The sequence below is a fragment of the Malus domestica genome, chromosome 05, assembly GCF_042453785.1.
Source record: "Malus domestica chromosome 05, GDT2T_hap1".
Classification (NCBI taxonomy): domain Eukaryota; kingdom Viridiplantae; phylum Streptophyta; class Magnoliopsida; order Rosales; family Rosaceae; genus Malus; species Malus domestica.
In genome coordinates, this window is record NC_091665.1 from 3,645,082 (window position 1) to 3,668,928 (window position 23,847).

Here is a 23,847-nt window from a genome sequence, read left to right on the forward strand (position 1 = left end):
CAGACCCCTTCCAAGTCCCACATTAGGACAAATTCAATTCATACACCACCCCACCACGAAACCGGCCTTTGCAAAAATCCCCTCTACACTCTCTTCCTAAAATATCACCTTCACAAGCTAAGCTTATTGCTATTTGCTAGTAGCCAATTTTTACTAATATCATGATTGTTGGATTATTTAATTAATTCCCCTTCAAATCATTGACTTGCTCTCTCCTTTAAATATTTCATCTCACCACATTTCTTCCTCTTTATATCTATCTCTGCCCTTTGAGTTCTGACTATTAATACATAACATGATAGATAAGTACTACTTAAGATTCCGAAAACATCACCAAAAACCCAGAAGAGTTCAGCTCTCGTGTTCTTAGTGTCATTCCATCGATCTTCATCTTCATCGGCATGGATTATTCAACAGGAAAATCTCCAAGAAGAGAGCTTCAACTCCAAGGTCCACGTCCAACGCCTCTCAGGATACACAAAGACTCTCACAAGATCAAGAAACCTCCAGTTGTACCACAACCGTCACAACAACCAAACCAGCAGCAGCAGCCCCATCACTACCAGCAGCCACGTCAGCCGGTCATAATCTACACGGTGTCCCCGAAGGTCATCCACACAAACCCTAGCGAGTTCATGGACCTTGTCCAACGCCTCACCGGCTTACGACGATCAAATTCTTCAACTACATCTTCTTCACCGCCTAGTAATAACAATATTAATCCTCTGAATCACGATAACTATAATAACCCTCCAGCTCATGATGATCAAGGGATGAAGAAAAGCAGTACTGCTCAAGATGTTGTGGAAGAAATGGAAATAATGGATGACGGTGGTGTGAAAAAGGGTTTGTTTCCGGGGATCTTGTCACCAGGGCCCGCTTCACTTACTCCAATTCCGTCAAACTTCTTCTCTCCGCCGGCTGATAGCTTCTTTCATGATTTGAGCCCCGTGCTCTATGGCAACAGGAACTTCATAGAAGGTAGCTTCATGCCTAGTCCTTCAAACTTCTTTTCCCCTTCTACATCCATAGACTTATTCAACAATTTTCCATATTTATAGTTTTTTATTTATTTTCTGTTATCAAATTCTTTTACTTCAAAGAAAGAATGGGAACTATTGTAGAAGAATTATTCAGAGATGTGGATTTCTCTTGGTTTCTTGAGGTTCTCCTTTACTTTTTTTTTTTTTTTCCTTTTTCGGAGAGATGGGGAGTTGAATTTCATTGGTGAAGATAATAGAGTATTAAGGGACCGAGCTGGAATTTTGATTTTCTTTTTGGTGGGAAGGCAGGTGGGAAAGTTAATGAATATAATAGGTTGATTAATACTGTGGACCATAAGATGGAGAGTGCCTAGCTCTCATATATCTTATGACCCATCCTTTTTTTTTTTTTATATACCATGTCTTGTCATGTTCCTTTGGAATGTAATTTGCAACACATATATAGTTGACCTTTCTCATTGCTCTTTTCAGTTTGTTTTCTATTTGCCGTTGAACTAACTTATACGAATGTACTTTCACATTCCTCTATTTGCAACACATATATAGTTATCACAAGTTTAACGTATAATTATACATGTATATATGATTCTTTTGTATACATAAAAGCGATATTTAGGTAGAGAGAATCGAACATATAATAGATTTCGGGTGTAAATTGTAAATGTTTTTATCCACTTAAGCTAAAAACACCTTACAAATGTACACATATAAGGGAAAATTAGGTTCACATCATTCTTTTTGTTACTCCATTGATTAAAATCCTATTCATTTTCAATTTTTTATCAAGGTCCTTGGTATTAATAACATCATTAATTATTTGAATAATAAAATATTTTTATTTTTAAATATATTCCTTTAGTGTTAAAAATGTTACAATTAGTATATTTATATTTATGGCTAAATTTTTTATCATATATTTTTATTTTTAGCTTGTACCAATTTTTAATTTGCAAATATTTTTTAATTTGTACCAATTTTCTTTTCATTTTTAATTTGTACCCATATATTAGTTTCTTTTTGTGCCCATATTTTTTAAAGTTTTATTTGTGTTTGTACCCATGTGTATACTATCACGTGACATTGTATATTTAATCAATGATAGAAAAATTACATATGGTATATTTATGTTTTATGCCTAAACTTTGTACCATATATTTATATTTTTAGTTTGTACCCACTTTTAATTTGCAACATTTTTTTTTTTAAAATTTGTAGTATTTTCTTTTTAGTTTTATTTTGTACCCATTTATTAATTTCTTTTAGGACCTATATTTTTAAAAATTCATTTGTACTCATAATTTTTAATCTTTTATTTGTACCCTAATTTATTTATGATGTACCCATTCTTCTTTATTAATGTACCACTTTGTTATATGTGAAATGTACCAATTTTTTTGTAAAATGTACCAATTTTTTTAACACTATGGATACATTCTTTTGCCATTTATTATTTCTTATTTTTACATAGTTTTTATCCATTTATTCAATTAAAATGTTTGAATTTTTTTTTTATTATAACCGTTTCTAATAGTATTATAATGAAGGATTTTAAATTTATAGGATTATAAATCTCATAAAATATCAAACAATTAATTGCAAAACTATAAGAATATAAATATTAATAGTAATATAATGAGGTGTACAAAGTTAAGGGACCTTGATCAAACTTTGAATACTATTAAGGTTTTAATAAAAAAATGTTAAGGATTAGGGACCGCAATCAAATTATCCCCATTAATTATTTATGAAACTTGATAAGAAAATGACAAGGAAGTTTCGTTTTTCTTGATAATTATAGCTACTATACATATGCATTGTTAGGTGTCAACAATTGCGTTCTACTTGATAACTCATTATATTTACGCTATGTTTGATCAAAGAATTTCTAAGTTCTAAAAGATTGAGGTCAAGTTAGTAACTAATGAATTACAAAATGTAAGATAAAGGGGTTAAAAAATGCACTCCATGAGCATTAATTGCAAAGGCATGTATGAAGGATTCGTAAATGCCTCACTCAAACTAGTGATTTGCAAATCCCCCTCTCATGCCTTTATAATGCTCACGAATTGCATTTCTAACCCTTCTAACATTTTGCAGTTCATTCTTTACTAACTTAACCTCAATCCTTTGGCTTTGAGACACCTAAACATAGTCTTAAGGTATGTTGAGTATAGAGGTGAATGAGTTTTCCTTTTGATAGGATTAGAATCAAATAACACATGGAGGGAATTATAATGAATAAGGCTTCTTAGTGAGTAATTCATCTTCTAACTTCAAGTTGTAGGATCAAGTTAGAGGATTAAGTGACCAGAATTACATACCAAGGCCGAGTGATCGGAGTACTACATTAGCCTACCCTCCCTCCCTCCCTCCCTCCCTCCCTCCCTCCCTCTTCTAAACACCAATACCTACCGAATTATATTAGAAAAAGGAGAAAAAAGGAGAAGGGAGACATGTAGCTCAAACCCCGTGTGTGAGAAAAAAAACACAAGAAAGGTCGCAACAAGTAACAACCTATATGAAGTACAAGAAAGGTCTTTCAACGTATACCTTTAATATAGCAAGTAATAAATTTTTTTCAATCCAAAAAGACAAATTAACTCATCAATTACCAATACAAAAAGGTAAGGACTTAAAGATGAGTCTTGGTATAACCCTATGACTATGAAAAGCTTTTAATTTGCCCTTCACAAGTTCTTATTGCAGTCCTACAAAGAATTTCTCTTAGGTTCCTATCACACGCTTTTTTCAAATCTATAAAGTCCATGTGCAAATCCTTTTGCATATCTCTATATTGTCCATCAATCACCGTAAGAGATAGATTGCCTTCATAGTTGAGCCCCTTGACATAAACCCGAATCAATTGTCTAAGACCTGTGTCTCTTGCCTCAGTCTATGCTTAATTACTCTCTCCCAAAGCTTCAGTGCATGACTCATTAACTTAATTAATACCCCTATAGTTATGTCACCTTATTCTTGTATATAGGCACCAAAGTGCTTTTTTGCCACTCATTTTGGCATCTTCTTCGTTTTCAAAATATTTTTAAAAAGGTTTATGAACCATGTTATACATGTCTCTCCCAAGATTTTCCACACTTCGATCTGTATATTGTTGGGGTCCACTATTTTTCTATGCTTCATCTTTTTTCAAAGCTACAAGCTTCTTCTTTCTTGATTTGGCGCTAGAAGGAGTAATTTTTTCAATCTTTCGAGTTACTCAAATTACCCAAATAAGTACTCCTTTCGTGTCTGTCATTGAAAAGATTATGAAAATAAACTTTCCATCAATCTTTAACCGCGTTCTCCTTAACTAAAACATTTCCATTCTCATCCTTGATGCACCTTACTTGGTTCAAGTCTCTTGTCTTCCTTTTGCTCGCTCTAGCTAGTTTATAGATATCCAACTCTCTTTCTTTGGTATCTAATCGCTTATACATATTTTCATAAACCGTTATCTTTGTTTCTCTCACGATTTTCTTCGCCTCCTTCTTCTTTATTTTATATCTTTCATAGTTTTCTCTCCTTGTATAGGCATTACAATATTCCTTCTTAGCCTTAACCAATTTTTTTGTACCTCCTCTTTCGACCACCAAGATTCCTTTGATGTGGACAAAATCCTTGGACTCTACTAATTCCCCTTTTGCAACTCTTCAGATACAGCTAGCCATGGAATCCTACATTTGGGTAAGGTTCCCCTTTGTATCCCAAATGCATTGGGTGGGTAATTTCTCTTTGAAAGTGGTGGCGGATCCAGGAAAAATATTTTGGGGGTCATATATAAAAGTTTACAAACATTTCTTAGACATATAATAACTTAAAGATTAAACTATAGTTCCATCATTCATAACTTATAGAACAAATAACAATACAAGTTACAATAGTCCCCGACGCATTTTCATATTTTAAAAGCGTTGCATTATAGCTTCATTGTCAATGGAAGAAAAAACATTGCTCTCCATATAAACCATCATGCTATCACTCAACCATTGATCTCCCATTCAGTTACGAAATGGAGTCTTCACAATATTCATAGCGGAAAAAGCTCTCTCCACTGAAGCAGTAGCAACTGGTAGAACCAAAGCAAATGTAATTAGCAAATATACATGATTATATACTCTATTCCTCCCCGTGTCCACCATTTTTTTTGTAAGGCAACCAATTCCTTTCAATTGAGAAAATTCACTACTTGAACGCATATCAAGAATGTAATGCCCAAGTTGAACTTCAGGTGCCAAGAGTTGACAAGTAGTAAATTCATTCGGATAAAATTGTGCAAAACATATTAACTTTTGTTCATCAAAAGCTGAGAATGAATAATGAATCATTCAGGCTCAAACTTGCCAAACAAAGAAGCAACTTTGTAATTACCTCATCAAAACAACTATTTAATTCCACAAGTTGCTTATCAATGATAGCAACAAAGAGCTCCATATGATAATGATGGAAGTTTGTGACTCTTTGAGCTTCACGTTGTGATCTTCCTCGAGTAACATATCCATCATCCATGTGTTTATTTTTTTGGCTCTGGGTGTTTATTTTTATTTTTTTTATTAAGCTAAGGGTCCAAAACTATGTAGTTTTGATAAAGTAATATTTATTAAAAACAAATAATAAGAAGAGCCACTCTTACAGTTGAAGGGCATGTATGAAGCCAACTTCAATCTTCAAAAGGGCACCATCCAAGTTATTCATGGACACATCGAAATTCGAGGGGTCAGCACTCAAGTTATCTATGGACATTCACCGATGTTTGGGGGGTCAACTGACCACCCTGCCCCTCAATGCATCCACCTCTGTTTGAAAGTGACTTGTTTTTCTCCTTTTAGATTCCACCATCTAGTTCTTGGACACTTCAAGATATTGTTCTTTCTTCTATGTCTTTGATATGTACATCCATCACCAACATGTAATGTTGGTTAGCCAGGCTTTCTCTGGTATAACTTTGCAATCCTAACAAGTTATTGCGATCCCCAAGAAAAGTCTTTCAACATTACCTAAACTATTGTGAGTTATAATCCAATCCAACCTTAAACAAACGAGGCCTAAACTATCATTTAAATTTTTTATTTATCAACAATGATGATTCGATCTTGGACCTATGCCAATATTGCAAAGAAAAATATCATTATGTTGTGGCCCATATTTAATTGACAAGGGAAGAGGGTCGGCGGCACAGAGAAGAAATGTGACAACCCGTCGCTAGTTCTATGATTTTATAAATTTTAAAAGTGTGAATTTACAAAAATGCCCTAGAGGTAAAGGTTTTGACTTTCATTGACCAACATGTAGTGAGACGTACGAAATATTCTTTTAGCATATTCATAAAGTACTCGACGATACGAACGCGTAGACGCAAGCAAAAATGAATTTGAAGCTACGATTAAAGTTTCATGGAGCTACGAACCCGAAAGTATTTTGAAGAAATCACTATTTTAATTATATTATATTATTTTATACTACTAAATTATTATGCCACATGTGTGTGGCTGAGGGGAATAAAATAGAAATGGGGAAGAGGTGAAACAGAGGAGAAGGATTAGGCAGAGCTGCCCAATTAAAGGAGGAGAGAAGAGTTCCAGGAGAGAAATGAGGGAGTGGGCCAAATCACGTGAAGAGAGAGTGAAGGCTGACTAATCAAAAGAAGAAGAAATGAGGGGAAAAGAGAGAGGAGTTGATCGGCCGGATCCCTTAGTCCCACGACCCAACCCGCACCCTTACTCAAATTCTGACATGCTTTCCGTCCAAATTCCGGCTTTCTTCAACCTTCCATTATCACCTAACCTCATCATAACCTCCCTAGCACCTAATTTTAGCTAAACTCGACAAATTTTAGCCCGATGTTGCTAGAAATTCACCCACAGGTTCGAGCAACCTTCACCGGGAATCCACCCATTTCTAAAACACCTACCCTCGATCACCACTACCAAAACTCCTCCCTTAGACCCAAGAACAAAACCCAAGCATTGGTATTGGCAGCGGAGCACTGGCGACGACAAATCGAAGTGCACTCATTTCTAGGGTTTCGGTGGGTTTGAGGCGATTTGAGGCTTTTCCTGATCAAATTGGACTTGGTCACATGTATAAAACTTGCTCTACTCATTGAGATCTTCATTTCTGTGAAGTTTGACAATTTTTAGAAATAGTTAGATTTTTCGGCGAGTCGGGGCGGCCGACTGCCATGTACAGCGGCACGTGGGCTGATGCGATGAAAGTTAAGTACTCAAATTAAACCCTCTTATGACAATTGTAGTATATGTATAAGTAGGGATTGTTCTGGACCGGGGATTAGGAGGGATTGCTAATCTAAACTAAACTGACTTACAAAAAGAAACTTAAAAACACTTAACTAGACTCTATAGACTCAAAACACTTAAAAACAGAAACTAAAACAGATTCTAACTAATTAGACAGACTAAAGTAAAGGGGGATTGAGTTTTGGACGAAAATAAAGTAAAACAAAATAGAAACTAGAACTAAACAGATTTGCACGAAATTGGTTATTTTGGATGGATGATGGGCTAGCTAGAAGGTCTTTCTCTACACATGACACACTTGCATACAAATCAATCTCCAATTGCTTTTCAATAAACTATGATGCTCAACACCCCAGATTAACCGTGATGCACAAATTAACCCTCAGATTTTCCTTTACGCATTGAATTGGATGAATGCATGCGACAACCCAAATCATTCTCTAAAAGTCCCCTATATAAATGCATAATAGAGATACAATTAAAGATCATTAAGTTCCATGAAAATCATAAGCGTTGACGAGGCAATTGTAACTATGAATGCATGATACGTTTTCCAAGAATTCAATTAACGCGATTGTGACAAGCAACCTTCACTACTCATGAATATAAACTTGTAACGATTAGGTGAAACTTATTTATATCCTAGCATCAAATTCATGCATGAAAACTAAGTATGCTTCCTTAATAAACATACACAAATCCGTGATGAATAAAATAGATAATTGAATTGCAATCACAACTTATCAAATCACAATTGGAAGAAATCAATTCATATTGCAAATATATTCATGGTTTCGAATTCTCCTCTAGCCAAAAGAGGTTTAGTTCCTCATACTTGCAATTAAACAGAAACAATTGAAATTAAACATTGAAAACCAAAGTAGAATATACCTAGAATGCTCCAGCAATCCAAATTGAATGACTAGCACAACTCCAAGCAATCCTTCTTCCTTGCAAATATGCGGCACCAAGGTGTGAGTGGTGAATGGATGGTCTCTTGTGGTGGTGGATGGATATAGGTGAGTTATGGTGAAGGGTGGAGAGTTGTGTAGATGATGTGGTGTCTTTGGATGATGGCCCCCCAAATTATGGTGAAGGCTGGATGTATTTATAGGCTAGAGAGAGGAGTGTATGGAGTTGTAATGAGTGGATGTAATGGGTGTAGTGGGTGAGTGTTGTGGTAATGAGTGGATGTAATGGGTGTAGTGCGTGGATGTTTGGTAATGAGTGGATGTAATGGGTGTAGTGGATGAGTGTTTGGTAATGAGTGGATGTAATGGGTGTAGTGGATGGATGTGGATGAATGTTTGTTAATGAGTGGATGTAATGGGTATAGTGGATGGATGTTTGGAGTTGTAGGTCAACACACTTGCACACACACATGTTGATTTCTAGCCTTCAAATCTTCAAAAACGTCCATCCTCATATCTCCATGCTTGCACTATCCAATCTTGGCTCAAAAATGCTCTAAAATGCTCCAAAATGCACTTTCTTGCCAACTTTGTTATTATGACCTACAAACACACGAAAATAGCTTAAAATACATAATTAACTAAGAAATAACAACACAAATGCACAAGAACAAGCTAACTAAGTCGCATAAATATGTTCCTATCGCATAATTATGTTCCTATCAAATTCCCCCACACTTAGCTTTTGCTAGTCCTCGAGCAAAACAAAAGAAACAAAATGAAACAAAACAAAAACAAGCAAATACTCACACAATAAAAATTAGATAGAGTAGAGTTTAAGAACGCAAATCTGGATTTGGAGATAGATGATCTTGTTATCTTTCCACAGCTTTGATCTCGAACTGGTTTGGAATTCTGAGCGAGGAATATGAGAGTTCTTTGGTTTCAAATCAGACTCCTTCTACCGGGTTAATTTGATTGTGCAGTCTGCATTCTTCTCTGCTTGTTTCTTCTACACGGAAGGCAGGCACGAGGTAGAGGTGTTGGTCTGTTTCTTTCTTCAATCTTTCCAAGTGCCTATCTCTTGCTTTCTTTCTCCTTGTCCCTAGCTGAGGATGAATTAGTACCTTGTCTCCACATGCTTCGAGGTATCATTTTCACTTCCCTTATCTGTTCCCCAAGCAGATATGGTAGACGAAGAGGAAGCATAAGATGATGAAGATGAGTACTAAAGAGCAAGACTAGGTAAGCAATCAGGAAGGGGTTCCAAGCAGTCGGTTCCAAATCGGAAGATTGATACCAAGTGCTGGTTGATTGCTCTCTTTCTCCTTGTCCCAAAACAACGACAAGAAGAAGGACAGGGAGAAAGCATGATATGAGATACTCTTGCTTTCAACCTTCATGATATGAAATACTTTTTCTTTGGATGAGTTCTTTGCAGAGGTACCCCAAGGAATAAGGAACACTGAGTGACTCGAGAGGGTTTGTTCGAAAGGCATTCTCGGAGAAAAAGAAGGGTTATGTCTGTCTGCCTTGCAATGGAGGGTGAAGGGTGACATTTATAGAAATTAATAGCCGGTAGTATTCTTTCACTCTTGTCAGGAACCGTTGGATGATTTAATAGTAAACTTCACGTGCTTTCTACTTCACAAGAGATCTTCGACAGATTGCCCGTAATTTCCGCAAAGCTGAGTCTGCATGTGACAGGCCCTGACACATTTGAAAAAAAACAAGTGCCTCTTCGATATCTGGAATCGACGCTTCGACAAACTGCCCGTGATTTTCGCAAAGTTGACTCTGCATGTGATAGATGCTGACACGTCTGGAAAAGCAGATGCTTCTCCGATATTTGAGCTTGGCTCTTCGATCTCTGAAATCCCGTCGAGTGCAGAGGTTGCATGTGACAAGTGCGGACAAATCTAGAAAAGAGGATTGGCCGTGGTTTCTGAGCAAGCCTAGCTTTTAAGAAAGCTAGCGCCTCTTCGATTTTTGAGTTGGCCTCTTCGATTTCTGAGCTCGCCTCTTCGATCTCTGAAATCCCGTCGAGTGCTGATTTTTATATAGGTACGCAGGACGTTCAAAGCACACTTGAATTTCTACCTGTAGAAACTCCCTTCTTGCACTTCTACGATCTTGACTTGTCCGACCTCTTCTTTCTTTAACACCTCTGAAAATGTCTGGCCCCTCCGACCGTCGTTTTGACTTGAACCTTGGTGAAGAGGCAGTCCCGCATTCTCTAGACAACATATGGTGCCCATCCTTCATATCCCCTACTGGTCCTCTTACTGTTGGGGATTCGGTGATAAAGAATGATATAACAGCTGCGGTGGTGGCCAGGAACCTTGTCACTCCTAAAGATAACAGACTACTTGCTAAGCGATCTGATGAGTTGGCTGTAAAGGATTCTCTGGCCCAACGCCTATTTGCCCGAACCCGTCAAGTTGAATCATTGGCGGCTGAAGTGATGAGTCTCAAGCAGGAGATTAGAGGGCTTAAGCATGAGAATAAACAATTGCACAGGCTCGCACATAATTATGCTACAAACATGAAGAGGAAGATTAACCAGATGCAGGAATCTGATGGTCAGATTTTACTTGATCATCAGAGGTTTGTGGGTTTGTTCCAACATCATTTGCCTTCGTCTTTTGGGGCTGTACCGCTTAATGAAGCTCAAATGATCAACCTCCGATGCCTCCTCCTTCTGGGGCTCCGCCGACTGCTGAGGCTCCGCTGAATACTGAGACTTCTCCTAAGCAGCCTTTATGAATGCTCCCTCTTGTATTTATCTGCTTAATGTTCCTTTCCTTTTTTATGAATGTAAAAATACCTTGCATAACTGTCAGTGTTTCAAAAATAAACCCACACCAAAAACAATTAAACAAGCAACAGATAAAAATGACAATCATGGAAAAATAAAACTACAGAAAATTGAAGGTTTTTAGAAACGTAAAACTGATTATGGAGCAATTAAAAATCTTCCTTATTTGAATACATGGGTTGCCTTCCAAGAAGCGCTTGCTTTAACCTCTTCCAATCGGACGATACCTCATTCTAAACTTGGATAGGGCCCATAGCATGGAATTGATCCTTGAATGGATAGTGATACTTAACATGATCTGGCAATGGTTTAAATTCTAGTGTAGGTGCCTGAATCATCAAAATCAGCAAGTTAGTATATAATAAAATCGAAGTTGGAGAAGATGGCTTACTTGCTTGCTCCAACACAAACTCAATTACGAACACCACATCTTTGAAGGTTGCAGGGATATGGGACTTGGCCAGATTTGGTGTTTTGAGAGTTATGACTTGTCCTGTGTCATAAAATCCAACTTCTTTGGGAATTTTCGTCTCAAATGTATCTTCTTTGATGAATTCTAGACATTCCCCATCCACTTCTTGCTCTTGATTCTTTGGAAAGGTTTCGAAGATGTCTTTCTCACCCTCTTCTTCCTTGGATTGCATGATCCTGCAAGGAATAAGGACATTTGGTGAAATGGGGTCAGGACAAATTGAATTTAGGCTTACCTTGGTTGTAGTGGATGGCATAGAAGGCATATGGGGCTGCGGCAAGGGTGGTTCTTTCCTTGTCGTGGCCTTGTTACTTTCTTCTTCTTCGAGCATCAGCTGTGCATCCATGTTTTGGCTTGGTTTGGATGTCTTCGGTTCACCTCCAACCTCTATAGCACTTCCCAAAGTGATAGCATCATGGATTTCAAAATCTTCCTTCAAATTTTCAACAGTTGAGTTGGAGAATTCACTTTGCTCTTGAATTTGTGCCGTGAACTCCATAATTTGCCCAAATTGCTTTTCCAATTCGCCCGTCTTCTTGGCTTGATTTTGCACCTCTTTGTTTCGGTTTTCTACATCCTGGTTCAAAGGGATAAGTAACTTATTAAACATATCATTATTTAAAGATGTACCTGAATTGAATTGGGCAGATTGTTGTGGTGGCTGTGATGGTTCATATGGCCAGTGATAGAACTCCTCTTCTTGCCGCCAATATCCATCTTGTTGGAATTGTTACGGTTCTCCACACTTGTAATCTGAATAATCTCTCCAATCCGAATTGTAAGCGTTGGAAAACATGTTGTCCCCTGATTGGCTACGGCCTTGATAACCCCAAGCATCTTCATTCGCAGCGAATTGAGAACATTGATGAGTTGGATATCCTTGCCTATAGGACACACCATCTGTAGGGACACTTTGCATTGTGGTCCTTTCGACATATTGTGACAATTGAGAAGTAAGTTTCGCCAATTGAGCTTGAATAGTAGCAAAATCCATGTCTTGCTTCTCTAGTACTTGAAATCAAGGAAACAAAACTAAATCAAATATCATAAGTAAAAATAAGAGACACAAATAGAAACAAAGTCAGTAACTAAAACAAAAAATATGAAAATAAACAAAAAGAAATAACAAGGGATTAGCAAAATTGCTAATCCCCGGCAACGGCGCCAAAATTTGATGCGATGAAAGTTAAGCACTCAAATTAAAATCTCTTTTGACAATTGTAGTATATGTATAAGTAGGGATCGTTGTGGACCGGGGATTAGGAGGGATTGCTAATCTAAACTAAACTGACTTACAAAAAGAAACTTAAAAAACACTTAACTAGACTCTATAGACTCAAAACATTTAAAAACACAAACTAAAACAGATTCTAACTAATTAGACACACTAAAGTAAAGGGGGATTGGGTTTTGGACGAAAATAAAGTAAAACAAAACAGAAACTAGAACTAAACAGATTTGCACGAAATTGGTTATTTTGGATGGATGATGGGCTAGCTAGAAGGTCTTTCTCCACACATGACACACTTGCATACAAATCAATCTCCAATTGCTTTTCAATAAACTATGATGCTCAACACCCCAGATTAACCGTGATGCACAAATTAACCCTCAGATTTTCCTTTACTCATTGAATTGGATGAATGCATGCGACAACCCAAATCATTCTCTAAAAGTCCCCTATATGAATGCATAATAGAGATACAATTAAAGATCATTAAGTTCCATGAAAATCATAAACGCTAACGAGACAATTGTAACTATGAATGCATGATACGTTTGCCAAGAATTCAATTAACGCGATTGTGACAAGCAACCTTCACTACTCATGAATATAAACTTGTAACGATTAGGTGAAACTTATTTATATCCTAGCATCAAATTCATGCATGAAAACTAAGTATGCATCCTTAATAAACATACACAAATCCGTTATGAATAAAATAGATAATTGAATTGCAATCACAACTTATCAAATCACAATTGGAAGAAATCAATTCATATTGCAAATATATTCATGGTTTCGAATTCTCCTCTAGCCAAAAAAGGTTTAGTTCCTCATACTTGCAATTAAACAGAAACAATTGTAATTAAACATTGAAAACCAAAGTAGAATACACCTAGAATGCTCCAGCAATCCAAATTGAATGACTAGCACAACTCCAAGCAATCCTTCTTCCTTGCAAATATGCGGCACCAAGGTGTGAGTGGTGAATGGATGGTCTCTTGTGGTGGTGGATGGATATAGGTGAGTTATGGTGAAGGGTGGAGAGTTGTGTAGATGATGTGGTGTCTTTGGATGATGGCCCCCCAAATTATGGTGAAGGCTGGATGTATTTATAGGCTAGGGAGAGGAGTGTATGGAGTTGTAATGAGTGGATGTAATGGGTGTAGTGGGTGAGTGTTGTGGTAATGAGTGGATGTAATGGGTGTAGTGGGTGGATGTTTGGTAATGGGTGTAGTGGATGAGTGTTTGGTAATGAGTGGATGTAATGGGTGTAGTGGGTGGATGTTTGGTAATGAGTGGATGTAATGGGTGTAGTGGATGGATGTTTGGAGTTGTAGGTCAACACACTTGCACACACACATGTTGATTTCTAGCCTTCAAATCTTCAAAAACGTCCATCCTCATGTCTCCATGCTTGCACTATCCAATCTTGGCTCAAAAAGGCTCTAAAATGCTCCAAAATGCACTTTCTTGCCAACTTTGTTATTATGACCTACAAACACACAAAAATAGCTTAAAATACATAATTAACTAAGAAATAACAACACAAATGCCCAAGAACAAGCTAACTAAGTCGCATAAATATGTTCCTATCATGGGCCGAAGCATCTCTTAACCTTCCTAGGCTAAAGTTGATTCTCCAATTCTGTATGTGAAGTCCAATTGACAAATTTCCGTCGTTTGAACCTAGTTCTATTAAGGTCCGTCACTTGACCATTTTATGAATCGATGATCCAACCGTGGATCGTCGCCAAACTTTAATACATTATAGTATGTAATATTTGAGGACATTGGGAACTTACAGATCGGGAATCTAATTTACGGATCTTCTCAAATTAGATTTGTAAGTTCATAAAATAAAACATTGACCGATTGACAATTGGCGGAGATCCAACCGTTGGATCGTAATGAAACTTTAGTTTGATGTTTTAGAAGCATAATGCAGATCTTTTAGATCGATTTACGTAGGGTTGTGGACCTTACCGTTGATCTTTGACCACCTGTTGATTTTGGTCAATGGGTCTCAAATCATTCTAGAACGTCTTTGGGATGTGTTTTATGTAAGTTACGTGTTCTATCGATAAGATTTCTGAGACATGACTAAATATTTGTTCTAGGTGACGATCGTTCGTGACGTCTTGATATTCATGCTAGGGAGTCGTAGCACAGTCCTCAGATGAGTGAGTCTTTTATTTTTATCGTATATATATGATTAATAGTTCCATAAATTCTTTTAAATTGATTTATGCATTTTATTCCATGTCATATATATTTATATATTCTAAAATACTATGATACGGTTGAGTTTTAGATTGCACATGGCATATCCATATGCATATTACCTACATATAATTGTTGTGAATGCTTTGAGGTGTTAAGGTGAACGCGGGACGCACAGGTAAGTTCAAGTGAGTTTATGGTATTATTTGAAATGATTGAGTTATGGCATAACTATATTTATGTTTTATGCAACTCCGACACTGTCATACATGTTACAATAATAGGCAACTCCAACACTGTCGTACAGGTTGCAAGAATAGGCAACTCCGACACTGTCATGCAGGTTGCAATAACCAACTCCGACACTGTCGTACATGTTGCATTAGGCAACTTTGACTCATGTGTTATCATAGATTGATCTATGAGTCGTACAGGTTGCATTAGGCAACTCCGACTCATGTGTCAGCATAGATTGATGAGCACCTGATTTTATTATGCTGCTGCCGATATGTAGTGATTTGGAATATTTCTGGATTTACTATTGATTTGCATTTGATTTCATATTAATACGTAGTATAATTTTCTGGAAACTATACATGTTTTACAGTGAAGGGTTATAATGTTTTAGAAGGTCTTTATTAAAACTTTATTTTCAGGCCCACTCACCCTTATTTTTTTTTCACCCCTCCAAGTTTTAATAGCTAAGCTCTCTTATCGATGAGGATTAGTGGCAAATCTTGGTATTGGAGATTACCTCCAATGGTATGACTCTCAATTCACTCTACTGTACTTTACTTATGCTCTGACGTCACGCGTGAAATGGGTTCATTCCCACTCACAGTGCACTCTCGTATTTAGGCACTTTTAGGTTTAAATTTATTCACATATTTCACATCACTACACCTTATAGCTTTGTCACCTTTTAGGTGCCGGTCAGCACAACTCGATTTGAAGTCCTAGTGGACAATTCAGGTCGGGATGTGTCAGGAAATATAGAGAGAGATGAAAAATATCATTATGTTGTGTAGAGGAATGTATGTTATTCCCCCTACACAGTGCCTTTATTTATAGTAATAAGGGAGAGAAGAAATCCTTCATCCCCAAGGATTTACACAATCACACTTAAACTAGAAGTTTACAACACTCCCCCTTGAGTGTGTAAATACTCAAGTAGATTCGACATCACATAGAAGTCGAGGAAGTTGACTTGTCGGCATTGATTCTGGAGACACGATATTCTCAAATAAGGTATGAACTTTCATAAGGAACTAAGTCTCACAAAAAACCCTATCGCTATGGCAAAAACTCGAGTAGGGACAAAATCCATAGTCTAAGGAAAAATGCGTGAGAAATGCAAAGTCAAATGAAACGTTTACTGGACTACATCAGGGAAATGATGAACCTAAGGTGGGTGCCTCGTTAAAACCTAGTTAGGTAGCAAAAATCCAGTAGGAAAAATGCTCGTAATCACAGGGAAAAAGAGTACATTAAGATCAAGCAAGTATACTTCAGGATACTCCCCCTAAGTTTGACCCAATTCCAAAGAGAACTAGCAATGTTACAACTCAGAAATTTTACGCATACCAATTCCTTAAACAAGCTTTTGAAATGTCACATTCGGTAGTGATTTGGTGAAGAGGTCGGCCAGATTGTCTTTTGAACAGATTTGTGTGACGTCAGTCTTCTAATGCTTTTATTATTGATGTGAGAAGAAGAACTTCGGCGCAATATGCTTGGTGTTGTCTCCTTTGATGCAACCTTTCTTGAGCTGTTTGATGTATGATACGTTGTCTAGATCATCGTCAGGACATCAACTATGGGGTAAAGATCGCAAGAGCTTCAATTATGGCCCCCAACTACTCTCAACCAAAAGCATTCCCGAGTTGTTTCATGTAAGGCGAGAATTTCAGCATGGTTAGTCGAAGTGGGAACTAAGGTTTGTTTAGTTGACCTCTAAGACATTGCGGTACCTCAAACAGTAAAGACATAATCCATTTGAGAGTGCGCCTCATGCGGATCAGATAAGTATCCTGCGTCGGCATAACTAACAAGGCGAGAATCGACTCGAGATAAGAGGAACGACATCACTCGAGGATCCATAAGGATAGAATAAGCCCAGATCCGTATTACCCTTAAGGTAACCAAAGATGTCTTTAACACCAGTCCAATGTCTACATGTTGGTGCATTACTGTATCTTGCCAAAAAATTAACAACAAATGAGATGTTGGGTCAAGTGCATTGAGCTAAGTACAATAAAGCGCCTATCGCACTTTGGGCTCCAAAATCTCTTCATCATCCTTATTCGGGCGGAATGGATCTCATTTTGCATTTAGCAATCGAGACCATAGGAGTACTTGAAGGCTTCACTTTATCCTCATTAAAGTGGTGCAACACCTTCTGGGTGTAGTTCGATTGATGATCTAAGATTCTATCTAAACGGTGCTCTATCTCGAGACCGAGACAGCATCGAGTCTTTCCTAGATCTTTCATCTGAAATTCCGACTTCAAGTGCGTGGCAGTTCTTGCTAGCTCTTTAGGAGTTCCGATGAGATTCATATCATCGACATATACTGCAACAATCGCAAAACTGGAATATGACTTCTTAATGAACACATAAAGGCATGGTTCATTGTTCACATATCCCTAACTAGTCAAATACTCACTCAGACGGTTATACCACATTCTTCCAGATTGCTTCAAACCATAGAGTGAATGCCTCAGCCGAATTGAGAACGTTTGGAAATATTTGATCCAGTCAATGTAAGTCTTTCAGAAACTTTCATATAAATTTTCGTATCAAGATCCCCATAAAGATACGCAATTACTACGTCCATCAGCTGCATACTAAGTTTTTCAGAAACTACCAAACTAATAAGGTGGCGAAAAGTAATTACATCCATAACGGGTGAATAAGTTTCTTCATAGTCAATCCCAGGGCATTGTGAGAAGCCTTACGCAACAAGATGAGCTTTGTAATGCACAATTTCGTTCTTCTCATTACACTTCCAAATGAAAAACCCACTTGTAGCCAATGAGCTTCACATGTGGAAGAGTATGAGCTACAGGTCCAAACACCTTACGTTTCGCAAGCGAATCGAGTTCAACTTGGATTGCTTGATTCCAGTTTGACCAATCGGTTCTACGTCGACATTCATTAATGGAACGGGGTTCAATGTCATCGCTCAACATGGTCTCAATAGCTATTGCATATACTAATGCATCGTTGACGATCATCTCATTTCTACACCAAACATCATTTAAGCTAGCATAATAGACTGAAATCTCATGATTCTTGGTAGATGGATTCGTCTCTTCAAGGAAGCTTCCGTAATTTAATTTCCTTATGAGTTGGATAGAATGAGTAAGTGACAATTGGATTCACAGTAGGCTCTTCAGGTGCTTGTGCCGTGAGTTTCCTATTCCGGGGGAGTGAATCCTTTGAACCAAGTGGTTTGTCACACTTGTGTGTAGGGGCAGATGATTGACTAGCCGCTAATGTACATGGATAGGCCAAAGTCGCATCCTGGACTTCCAGGAAGGAAGTTCGTCGTAAATTTGGTACATCCATCTTTGCAGGCACATTCGCAACTGGAATATGTGATTTTGTCATTCGCATTAGATCGGTGAAAGCATCTGGCATACTCTGAGCTATACTCTAGAGATCTAATATGCATTGAACTTTAGTTTCAGACTGAGCGGTATGGGGATCTAAATGAGATAAAATACGAGTCGTCCACGATAATTCGCGTCATTCTTCAGGAACGTTGACATTCTTATATCTCCCTAACAACGAGAATACTGTCTTATAGAAGTGACAATCCGTGAAACGAGCAACAAACAAATCACCTGCCAAAGGTTCTAATTAACGAATGATCGAAGGAAAATCATATCCGACATAGATTCCCATCCTTCATTGAGGTTTCATTTTTGTATGTAAGGGCGGTGAAATCAGCACATAGACCGCATAAAAAAAACACGCAGATGCGATATGTCGGGTTTGTATCCGGTAACCAATTGAAATGCGCTATATGGTTGGTTTACAACAGGCCTCAAACAGACCAACATGGCTACGTGCAATATTACATGGCCCCAAGCAGCGATCGGGAGCTTGGTACATATGACTAACGATCGAGCAATCATTTGTAAGCGCAATGAAAACCTTTGCCAGGCCGTTCTAGGTGTGAACATGAAGTACAAGATGTTCAACTTCAACCCCAATCGACATGCAATAGTCATCAAAGTTTTAGATATGAATTCTCTAGCATTATCCAATCGAATAGATTTAATCGGATAATCAAGGTGGTGAGCCCTGAGCTTGATAACCTAAGCCAACAATTTGGAGAATACAGTGTTCCTTGTGGAAAACAAGCACACGTGTGACCAACGTGTGGAAGTGTCAACCAAAACCATAAAACATCTAAATGGTCTACATGGAGGGTGAATCGGTCCACAAATGTCCCCCTGAATCCTTTGTAGAAAAATAGGAGAATTCAAACGAATCTTGTTATAAAAAGGCTTAATAATAAGCTTTCCCATGGAGCAAGTTTAACATGTGATTCCTTGACTCGAACCTAAATTTCGGGTTAGTGGATGCCTGTGTGATGATTTGAGGATATGGCACATCGTTGTTCGTCAAGGGTGTCCCAAATGATCATGCCAAAGTGTAATTTCGTGTACGGTCCCAGAGGTAGAGCTGACCACATAGTGGCTTTCTATATGGTCGTAGTATACAGATCACTCAGGATATGCTTCATCTTCTCTAAAATACGCTTCTGGCCATATTTAAAGGAAGTTATGTATAGAAATTCACCTCCGTTTTCCACATAGGTTTTGGCGTGGTAATTATTATCTCTAATGTCCTTGAAACTCAACAATATTCTTCTGGAATGTGGAGAATAAAGTGCCTCATCAATGGTCAAAATTGTACCATTGGACAACATTATACGTGCCTTACCATATCCTTCGATCAGGTTGGATGGGCCTGAAAAGGTTTTCAAAGGTGCATTCTTATGTATGAAGTTAGTGAAATAGATGCGTTCACACAAAACGATGTGCGTGGTTGCACTATCTGACAACTAACTTCCCCACTAGTCATACCTAGAATGAAAATTAATTTGAATCGGTCACATGCATAAAAGTTCTTAAAAAAAAATATCCATTCAAAATAATTTAAGTATTCATAGATGGTAATTAATTAAAACTTAATATCCAAAAAACAAATCACCAACAAATAATCCAAACATAAAGGAAAAGTGTTCAAAATTTAACCAAAAAACAAGGGGGGTTCAGCCACTAGGTAGAATTCGGCCCCATTGTCTAAATTTCAACTAGAAAATTAGTTTATGTCCAAAATTCTAATCTTCCATAGGGGTAACGGCCTCTTGAAAATTAGAAACCTCTATCTTGGTACTCTCCGGTTCGTCCACTTACATAAAGTTTAATTCAAACTTCTTACGACGAGAATGATATTCAACTACAACCTTCTGGGGAGCTCAGCAAACACGGGACCAATGGTCCTTTGAACCATAGCGATAACACATGCACGCATCCATGGTTTCAGGTGCTTTGCCTTATTCTTGAAGTTTAGGGCCTTGGGATCGAGGTTAGGGCGCTTCTAGGCTCTGTTTCCTCCCTTAGGTGGGCCTTGGCTTTGTTGACCTTGACAGGATGGCTTCTGGCTACCCTGACCATGCCTATTTTGGTGTTTATTTGTGTTATAATGTGCTTCAAGCACAACAGTCACCCCAGTAGGTCAAACTTGATGATTCTTCATCAACAGCTAATTCTGCTTTTCAACGATAAGTAAAACAGAGATCAAATCCAAAAACTTAGTGAACTTATGAGCCTTATATTGTTGTTGTAGGACAATATTAGTAGCAAAGAATGTCGAATAGGTCTTATCCAAGAGATCCTTTTCGGTCAAGGTCTCGTTACAGAACTTGAGAAGTGATCGGATTCGACGAACTTCATAATTATATTGATTCATAGACTTAAAGTCATAGAAGCACAAATGATGCCAGTCATGTCGTGCTTCAGGCAAGAAAATGTCATTTTGGTGATAAAAACAATCAGTCAAAGGGACCCAAAGTGCTCGTGGATCATCCTCAGTAAGGTACTCGATTTGCAAGGCGTCATAAATATGTCTTCAGATGAAGATCATGGCAGTGGCTTTCTCAGCTTCACTAACCGGGTTGTCCGTCTCATCTTCATGGTGGAAAGAAAATTCTTTGCAGTGAGGTGAAGCTTCACATCTTGGACCCACTTGAGGTAGTTCCTTCCAGAGATTTCCAAAGCGGTAAAGTCGAGTTTGCTTAAATTCGACATGTGCCTATCACAAAATAGATGGACAAGATATGGTTAGTGTAATGGAGAAAAAATCAATCCATTCACATATGAGTAGAACATTCAGGTTCTAATAGACATGTATTGGTTTAAATTTGCATGAAAAAACTTCGGGTTTTCATGGGTGATGTTTTTAAGGAAAACATTCAGGTGTTCAAACAAGGCATGTTTGTAGAAACTTCAGGTTTTGAAATAATTATGAACTTCAGGTTCATATGTTCCTGCAAACAAACACAACTATATATACAGAAATATGCAACAAGAAAATATGCAAATAGAACTTCAGGTCTATAATTGAATTAATTATTAGACTTCGGGGCAAATTTAAAGTGTGGGTGAAAAAAAATTATAAAACCTACATTGTCTAAAAATAAAAATAAACAACTAAAATTGGGGGCTCAAAATAATGGGCCTAAGCCCACAGGTAGGCTTATCAAATTTGTACTATGCGGTTTAGGCCAAAAAATTAGACTAAGATGGACAGGGGTGATTATGCCCTACATAAAATTGTTGGGCTGCAAGCCCAGTAGCAGCAAACAGGCTGTAAGAAGGTCGGGCCCAAACTAGGTGCTGATCAGGTGCGGTACAGTGCAGGTGCACCGATGCACCAGCTGCAGGCTGGGATCTGGTGCATCGAAAATATGTGGGACATCGTAGCCCTCAAGTTGGTGCCACGTGTTGGGCCAAGCCATGGTGTTAGGCCGCTTCAAGCGAGCCCAGTTAAAAAAAATCCCTTTTTTTTTTTCGCAGGCCGAACAGGCCAACCCAATATGGGATTTGGGTTTTGGTGTCCAGAACACCCCAGTGTGTGCTGGGTTGCTTCGTCGGATAAGAAGAACGGCGCCACTGCTGTTGGCGGTTGAGTTCTAGGTTAAAAACCATGGTGCAGGTCCGTGAGTTCGATAGGAATAAATCCAAGTGACAGAGAAAAGGTTTCTCGATTGAGGGATGTAGAACCAAAGTTTTGAAAAAGAAATTCGAAGGAATTCTTCTGGAATTTCATTCAATCGTCGTCTAAGACGATGAACAAGGCCCAAGAACACAACTACATGTCGCGGCTACCCTTTAAAAGGACGATGAAGCCGTGACTCGTGACGGCAAGTGGGGGTTTTCTGGGTTTTGAGACGATCCCAAGGACAGCGTCATTTTGGTTCACTCATGGGGGTAGAGCTTCATGCTCCACGAGGTTGGCTCAGTTCCTAGGTTCGAAGAATCCTAGACGAATCATGTTTTAATTTTTTTTCAATTAATTCCATGCATATATCAAATTCATATAATTCATCAATTATGAATATAATGTATACACAATTTATGTAGAATCTAAAATTTGAAAAATGTAAAGTTGGGTCATGCATTATGGTGAATGTTCATGCTATTAGGGCTGCAAAAATATCGAGATAAAAACCGTTGTTTTGGAAGATCCTGATTGCGTGATCATATGGATAAACTGGTTTGATGTAGAAAGCTTCCACATCAGATTCCTAAGCGCAGTGGTAAGATCATGCTAATAATGTGTTGTGGCTTATATTTAACTGATAGGGGAAGGGGGCCGGCAGCACGAGATGAAATATAGAGAGATGTGTTTGTAGGTTGTGTAGAGGAATATATGTTATTCCCCTTAAGTTGTGCCTTTATTTATAGTAATAAGGGAGAGAAGAAATCCTTGATCGCTAAGGAATACAAGTCCATATAGGAAAGAATAACTAGAATCAAATCTAATTTAGGATTTACACAATCACACTTAAACTAGAAGTTTACAACACATTAAGCATAATTCCTCTTTTTTTTTTTTTTTTTTTTTTTTGCTCCCAACATTAATTATTAATTCGACAAAAAAAATTAAGCTACGTAGCTGGAGGTACCTTTATATTAATTATGGATTTACTGGGATTTTTCTACTTCAATCAACTTTTCTACTTATGCTAATTGGGTTCGAGACATTGCTGAGAAATCCGGTTTTGGGCCTACTGAAAATGTTCTTGTGGGTTCTGCATTGATAGATATGTACTCCAAGTGTGGAAGCTTGGATAATGCATTCAAGGTTTTTGAGGGAGTGAAGGAAAGAAACATATTTTCTTATAGCTCAATGATTTTGGGGTTTGCAATGCACTGTCTTGCAAGTGCAGCGATAGAATTATTTCATGAGATGTCGACGACTGAGATAAGACCTAACAAGATTACTTTTATAGGAGTGCTGACAGCTTGCAACCATGCCGGTATTGCTGATCAAGGTCGGTAGATATTTGCAACCATGGAGAAGTACTATGATGTTGTTCCAACAGCTGATCATTACACTTGATGATTTATAACCAGTTTAATGTTTTTATTCAAATTTGTATTCCTCTATTTAATACAAATTCTAGAGAATATCCAAACAATGAGATTTGGAATTCCCGTCATTTTGTAATTTCTATGTATCCAACATCCAAACGATGAAATTTCAATTAACGGGAATTTAATTACTGTCAATTGTAATTCCTGTCATTTAAAATTCTGTGATAATTTAGAAATTCTCCATCCAAACATAGGGTTAGTGAATTTTACACAAATGTCGCCAGTTGAATCTTATCACTTGTGTATTTACCAACTTGGACCAC

At 37.7% G+C, this 23,847-nt stretch overlaps 1 protein-coding gene across 1 annotated transcript; it reads left to right on the forward strand.

The window, feature by feature from the left end:
* The first annotated feature begins 251 nt into the window (after nucleotides 1–251).
* Nucleotides 252–1,474, forward strand: LOC103412246 (protein MKS1-like). Its single transcript, XM_008350839.4, has one exon. The coding sequence runs from the start codon at nucleotides 402–404 to the stop codon at nucleotides 1,059–1,061; it is 660 nt and encodes a 219-aa protein (XP_008349061.1). The 5' UTR covers nucleotides 252–401; the 3' UTR covers nucleotides 1,062–1,474.
* The last annotated feature ends 22,373 nt before the right edge of the window (nucleotides 1,475–23,847 follow it).

Bases quoted from the DNA above. Each gene is read 5' to 3' on its own strand.
- LOC103412246 (XM_008350839.4), top strand. From the start codon at position 402: ATGGATTATTCAACAGGAAAATCTCCAAGAAGAGAGCTTCAACTCCAA.